We start from the raw sequence: 7,500 nt of genomic DNA, 5'->3' as shown, positions 1-7,500 counted from the left end.
TTATGAACTCGCTTGATAAACAAGATTATTCTTATTTTAATGGTTGGCATCTCGTGCAAGGAGAATACCAGCATTTATCATGAGGCCCGTAAGGCCCTACGCGCGTTTTCATTGTAAAACTATTGGGAAAAACCCCGTATGAGGGCCGTACGCATTAGCTCGAGCAGGGCCGGAAAAAGCCGTACGACCCTGCTGGGAACACGTACTGCTGCTCTGGGATTTTAGAGGATTTCGTCGCTTTTAAACATCAAGTTATTTACAGCCAGAAAAGCAAATGCAAACAACATATGACATATATTTTCTATGCAAACTTTTGTTACTTATTTTGTCCAAACTTCATCTTCTGAGTGCTCATGAACAGTGTAAAGAGCCCATAAGATAAAATGCTTTTTGACTGAGTTTAGGTCGGGCCGGACGGGAAAATATTTGGCCCTCGGTCATGGCGCACAGTGCGCTCGGTCCCGGGCCAAATATTTTCCCCGCCCGGCCGTCCCGCTCAGTCAATAAGTAAATTGTCTTTTAATTAACCACGTCAGTTCTGCACACCCAAAATGAACATCCAGCGGTAATTCAATTGACTCATTGGCCACTACTCAATCTTCAGATATATGTTTTGTCTAATAAATATATGGCTGACCCAAAAGCGTACAATACAAGCTTGAAATTTGTGGACCCGGTCTGAGATTTGCTGTGATTTGCATGGGACCGGTAGAGACCGGTACGAACTCAGATCGGTACGAGAGTTTCTCGTCTCGGTCCAGCAACTGATACGAAGTCAGACAGGTCTGAGTTCATTGTCAGGCCAGTCTCATGTAAACGTATAAAAAGAAATGTATGTAGGCCGATACGAATAATGCCGGTCTGAGTTCCTCCCGGTCTCATGTAAATAGGGAGTTTAACCACGACGGCTATGGCGACGAAAACGTCACTTCAAAATATAAGTTTCAGCTATTCTAAGTACGATTATTCCATCTTGTTTATATCATTCAATATGAGCGAAGTGTCCTATAACTGGATTGGTAAGGACGGATTTGAAGTAAAGAGTGAGACTGAAAGATTCACTGTAGTTTGTCCACGTTGTCGTCAAAACCTTAAACTTGGTCATTTCACGTAGTAGTTTTGACGAGTACGGGAGGAAATTGTTCAAAAATGCGTGCCGTAGGTGCAGCACGATCATTTTGGTCCTTTCAACCAATAATATTACTGCTTTTTGGCGTTGTCGTTGCCGTAGCCGTCGTCGTTTCTTAAACTCCCTAATGCCCCCTTAGTACTCCTGATCTCTCTTGTCTTCTCGGATAAGCCTGGAGTAGTCAATCGTTAAAAACTGATATCGGAAAATCATTCGATAAATTGATTTTAAACGATATCGACTGTATCGGTCAATCGATAAAAATCGATACTCACACGACGACGAAGTGTTCATTTTGTCGATTTTGTTTCTGCGAGCTCTTTAATATGTTTTGGTATTTCCGTTTCGAAAAATGGTACGATAATTCAGTTTCGATAAATTCGATATTTATTGATAATTATCGATTACCCACAACGAAATCTTTTATCGATTTTTATCGAATGTTATCGATTATCGATATTATCGATTACCTACCCCGGGGGACCCGGAAGATAAGGAAGATAAACCGTAGGTCCCGTCTCACAACCCTTCAATGTTCATAACCCTGTGGGGCGTAAAAGAATTACACACTATTAGAAAAAGAGGAGGGCGTGGTGTTCCCGGTGTTGTGGTCAGTCCTCTGTGGTGTATCATGGTTGGGAGAGTAAACGCTCGAAGATCGACCTGTGTAAGCTTAAGAGACTCTTTTTAATGTCCCTTAGGCCCCGTCCACATGTATCCGGATATTTTTTAATCCGCAACAGGCTACTCTAGTCCTCGCGTTCGAATCTAAACGAGCAGATTAAACGCACGTCCTCTGCGTTTTTGTTTCTCATCCGTATGCAAAAAAGCCAATAGAAACTGATCGTGTTCACTTGGCAATTACAAAGAAAACTTTTTGCACAAACTCATTTCGACGAATACACGAAACACTCAGGTTAAAAGGTATATAGACAAAATCTTGCGTCTATCGAGCTCTTAAGTTGCCGCAATAACACAAACGTTCACAGCATTGAAAAAAATTCCGGTTTCAGTTATACTTTTCCTCCCATTTGCTGGTCTTTTTCCATTCAATTTACTTCAAAGAACATGGCCTCTACGTGCAACACCCACTCATGTTTTATCCCAGGGATATGACCTACGTTGTTTCCGGTTTGGGATAACGAGACGATTCAACAGAGCACATTTCCCCAACAACAGCAGGCCAGCTTCTGTTTACTGACAGGAAGTTCCCTTTCCACAATTTCAACTTGTTTGACTCTTCGTTTTCTTGTTCGTTGATGGAATTTCTTCACCACTTCGTCCCACACTTTTTCTTTTCTATAGTATAAAACAGTTAATTATATTAATAGCTGGAAAAAGTCAGTTTTCAATGCAAGGAGACCCAAAAAAAGACAATCTCCTTGATCTCTCTCATGAACCAAAATTTATTCTAAACGCGAGGGCTCTAGAAAATCCACTCTAGATTATCTACATAAGGGGGCTGAACACGGTTTTTCCTCGATCAGTGGTACTCACAGAAGGACGGCGAGGGTTTTTTGAAAACAAAACAAACATGGCAAGTATGGCGAAAACTTGTTTTTCTCATTTTAGCGATGGTCTTGTAAATGCGGTTTAAATTCGCTTCCGTTTTAAAGTGAAAATCTTTCAGAGGAACCCGGCAAATGCTGCGCATGCGCATTAGCTCTAAAATTTGAGACCTGCAGCTGTTGGCTGTTCTACCAAATTTCTCGCAAACGCATCATTAGATTTTTCAGAAGTATGGAATTAAAATAGTTCCGACTAAAAGGAGTCGTCTATCAAAACAATCAGAAATTTAACAAACAAAAATTTGGGAAAACTGAAAAACGTCTTCCAGCGAATTATCAAATTATTGAAATTCTATGATAACAGCTGTTAAACGTACTTTATTTCTATTATTTTAAGTAAGCAATTGCTGCAAAAAACTAATGAGTGAATTTTGCATAAATGAGGAAGAAGCATCTTTAAGCCTTGCTTTATTCTGGGTGCGTTACCACGGTAATTGGTAACAGCCTGCAGAGGACATTGACTGTCAAAAATATAAACTTTCGTGGTAGCACTTATCAGTAACCAAATCTGAGCGTCAAGGCAAAAACTGCATAAATATGGCAGGAATGGAAGTATAAGTGCTTAAAAGCTATGTTCAGTCATCTTTATCTATCCTTAAGGTCTCGTCATTGGTTCAATAATATCAAATTTCTAAAATTCGTTTTTTGCAGAAATAAACATTACGACTTGTAAAAAGCACGTTTACAGGGTCGCGGCAATATCATGACTTGAGCTACAACTCAAAATGTTTTTATCCGATTCAGCTCAGATTTTCAGGACTATTTCAATACAGTTCGATGTACAAACGATGTCAGCGTTTTTCAATTTTTTGACGTTCTTTGATTATACCATACCATTTTATTATACCATACTTTGTTTAAATTCCCGACCAAAACCATATTTTCAACTTTGGTAGTTGATAAATAATTCAAAACGCAAAATGTGAAAAACCACCGACAACGTCAGCTGCAAATTTAACTTTCAGAAAAATGTAAAATCCCTTGCAGCTTAAGCCTCTAGAATAGGACTACTTGTTTTTGCTTTGAGAGCCTAACTTGTAACAGAAAACATAACGTTTAAACAAAAAGAATACTTTTTTGGATTCAAAACTACATTTGAGGAGCATTAAAATGATGCTTATTTCGTTCTCATAGCATAATTACTGGTGAAATAGGAACGTTTTAGAAAGCTGACAGCACGAGACCTAAAAGACAAATAGAGGATATTAATAGAGGATATTACATGGCCGCGCGGAGATACGAAATTTCTCTTCGAGTGTTGAAAGAAAAATTCACGAGTGAGCGCAGCGAACGAGTGAAATAGTTTTCAACACGAGAAGAGAAATTTTGTCTCTCCAAACGGCCATGTAATATTCTATTTATTATATAAACACCAATAAAATACGAAATCCTTCACGAAAGACATCGAAAGGCGCGATTTTTATACGTAACCATAGCAACAGTGTTTGAATAATAAATGGAGGATATGACGCTTTCTTCTGTTATGACCGCGCTCCTACCTGGGGTCGCACCTATGAAATTCCGACCACATGTTCGGATTCTCTGCCACTAAACTGCAGCAGACTCGTGGGAGCTTGGGCCATCAAACAAATGGGACAAATGAACCATGATCAATAATTGTCTTACCTGAGAATTCTTTATTTTCTTTTTCAAAGCCTCCACATCTACTTCATTACCATTGTCTGAAAGTGAGGCAAATTGTACAAATGAAAACAACATAAACCCGGCTGGGCAAAGGAAGATATTCCGTATTATTGCTTTAGTTGACTCGTGTTTGGTTTCTTTGCATGGGGAGAAATGTTGGCGCAGTGGTGACAACATTCGCCTTTTATCAATGTGTCTCGTGTTTGATTTTCGGACTCAGCGTCATATGTGGGTTGAGTTTGTTCGTTCTCTACTGATTCCGCTACACAAGCACTAGAGCTACAATAAACTGAATTTCCTGAAATCTAACCATTTTTCTTTACATCCTTGTTGGGTTTCTTTTCCACGGGTGGAATGAATGCCTCCTCTCTCTGAGCTTTCCTCTTCTCTTCAGCTGCCACTTGACGAGCCTACAGTATTTGAAAATAGCGACACCACTAAGATGGAAATAAAATAGACCTAAGATAAACACCTTCCTGGTTGACACCAATGCAACAATTTAATATTGTTCAGAGAAGAGCTCGACACAATTTGACTAATTAAGACGATCATGGCAGCTTTGACAAATGATTCTGAAATACATTGTACTAACAGATGAAGCACTGACTCTGTCAAAATAAGTTTGTCTCTTAAGGTGGTTCAAACCACTTGCAACACTTTGTAGAGACACTCTCTTTAAAACAATTGATGCTACAACACTGTACTGGTTGGTGATGACATAACAGCAATTTTATGTTACCATATGAAAACACCAATTATTGATGAACATGCGGTCATTATTAACTACTTAATAACCGAGAGTGAGGTCGTTAGAGAAAAATCTCAAACTGAGGCCTTGCCGTATTGACCGAGCGCTATGGAGGTCAATACAGCTAGACCGAGGCTTGAGATATTGCTGTAACGACCGAGTGGCGAACGGTCAAGGTTATTAAGTTGTATATTATATGGCTGACAGAACGGTTCCAAAGAAGAAAAACTAATTTGCATAATCCATAATCGACCCGTGGGCATTAGGGGAGAATAATGCTCTTGCGCTTAGCTGCTCTTAGCAAATCACAGCGCGTGTTATATCGGCCAGAAACACTAGCCATATAATAAGTTACAATAATGACCACTGACCACATCTTGTTTGAAAATAATGATGAAACAACCAACAAATTTAAAAACACAAGCATCTTAGAGAACAGCACGGAAAGAAAGTGTCAGAACAAGTTTGACTGTCTTATTTCTGAAATGTTTTTTTGTCAAAGAACAAAAACAAACCCTGAAAAATGGTGCAATTCGGTTTGCGCCAAATTATTTGTTTAGGACTGTTTGAATTCATTGTTTTGTTGTTAGCACTTGTTCAGGATCTTTGAAAGTTATTTCATTGTACCATTGTTCTCGATGTTTTTGGCACCTCCTTACATATTTTAACTAGCTTCTACATGTTTACGCTGAAACTTTTAATCCCACTTGAACATGAAAAAATCAAGAAAAGTAGCAAAAAAGAATACTGCGCACAAGTAAGCACGGGAAAAATACCCAAGAAGGCCCCACTTTTCCCCTGTGATTTATAATAGGGTTCAAGAAAAATGCAGATGGTTGTGTTGGTAAAAATAATTTTTTCCTACGAAGAACAATACCAAAAACAATAATTCATTCCAAGTCCCACCCCTCCATCACCGCTGAGCAATAACATCTGAGTGACGAACTACATGTATGCTCTTTATAGATTTTAATCAATTTTTATTAGAATGAGAGTTGCAAAAAATACCCTTTTCGCTTGCTGAGCCTTTAATTTCCGTTCCTTTTCTTGAAGAAAGTACTCTCCACTTGCCAGCTGCTTATCAATCTGGAATAAGAAACACAATCAATATACAAAGTATAAGATTCGATGGTTTCGTAAAGAAAACTAAATATTTAATTTAATGTTAGACTGTTAAATTTTGGGAGACATTCGGCAACAGAATGCAAGAGAATGAATCCTGCCTCATTTTTATGCCATGACTTAAATTACTAGAAACCCGCTGACATACAACCACGAATGTTGCAAATACTATCTGATTAGCTAATCAACTCAAAATCATTATAAAGTTATAGACAGCAAAGACGAAAAAAGCAAGAAACTTTAACTACTGTGGATACATATAGCTAGTGTATTGATAATATCATGTAATATTGATGATACAAAGTGAGTATTAATTTTACTTAAACAATTTAAACTGAGCCTCCATGTTTTCACATATCCTCAGCCTGCACCTGTATGGCCTTGTAGCTCAGTCTGTTTCAGAATGTTCAGTGATCTAATCCTGAGGTGGTACATGTACGTCAGACGTTTTTTACTCTTTCTATGTTTGGGGTTTTAAAAAAGATTATCCCTGATGCTGTGGGTGAGTAAAGTGTCTGCAATCATTATGTATGATACAATAGATTTAGTCCTTACTTGATTACAAAAGCAATATTTTATTTTTACATGGGGACAATGTGAGACTGAATCAACACAGCTTTTTCATATGCACAGAAATCACCTTCAGAAATCATCTACTGAATCTTAGAAAACTTGACCCCAGAGTAATTTTTGTTTCCTTTCCTCAGAAACGAACTGTATCTATTTTGACTTCAGGGTGAAATATTTACACAGTGAGGTACAGTGGCTAATCAAAACAGAGTTTGCAATTATTGAAAGTCTAAACATCTATGAGATGTAAAAACAAACTTGTGAACATCAAACTACATTACATGAAATAAATATGACAGACCAAGTGACCCACACTATATTATTTTATCTTTTCTCCTGCCCTTACCATTCTGGAAATGAAACACTTATAATCTCTTTTTTTCTTTACAGTTTCTTGTCAAATACAATATGTAGAATGTGTTATTTTATTTTTATTTTAGACCAAACTGCAAAAATTAAATTTAAGACAACACAATCATGGTGACATTTTTCATACCTTGCTTTCAGTTTGTGGTGGAGGGAAGGGAGTATATTCCTTTTTCTGCGTCTTCAGTTTTTTAACTTTTTTAGCTGATCTCTTATTAAATTTGGGCAGAAATCTGTCCCAAGATTCATTTTTCAACTCAGGATCTTTTGCCAACTCTCTTTTGATCATTAAAGTCTGCAAAAGAAATGAACAGAAACACAGATTCATTAGCAATGCATTAAAAAGCTGAGTT

The 7,500-nt window shown here is 37.8% G+C and overlaps 1 protein-coding gene across 1 annotated transcript in view; it reads right to left on the bottom strand.

Annotated features, from left to right (window-relative positions):
* Positions 1-2,169: 2,169 nt before the first annotated feature.
* The window catches only part of LOC138014416 (KRR1 small subunit processome component homolog), an 18,232-nt gene continuing 12,901 nt past the window's right edge, over positions 2,170-7,500 (bottom strand). The window contains exons 8-12 of the mRNA XM_068861481.1: positions 7,278-7,442; positions 6,098-6,175; positions 4,652-4,751; positions 4,324-4,379; positions 2,170-2,428 (exon numbers count right to left, since the gene is read on the bottom strand). Coding sequence (XP_068717582.1) covers positions 2,354-2,428; positions 4,324-4,379; positions 4,652-4,751; positions 6,098-6,175; positions 7,278-7,442 — 474 coding nt within the window. The 3' untranslated portion in view covers positions 2,170-2,353. The remainder of the gene's footprint in view (positions 2,429-4,323; positions 4,380-4,651; positions 4,752-6,097; positions 6,176-7,277; positions 7,443-7,500) is intronic.

The sequence above is a fragment of the Montipora capricornis genome, chromosome 8 (genome assembly GCF_036669925.1).
Source record: "Montipora capricornis isolate CH-2021 chromosome 8, ASM3666992v2, whole genome shotgun sequence".
In the NCBI taxonomy this organism is placed as follows: domain Eukaryota; kingdom Metazoa; phylum Cnidaria; class Anthozoa; order Scleractinia; family Acroporidae; genus Montipora; species Montipora capricornis.
This window is presented reverse-complemented; position numbering and strand designations above follow the sequence as displayed.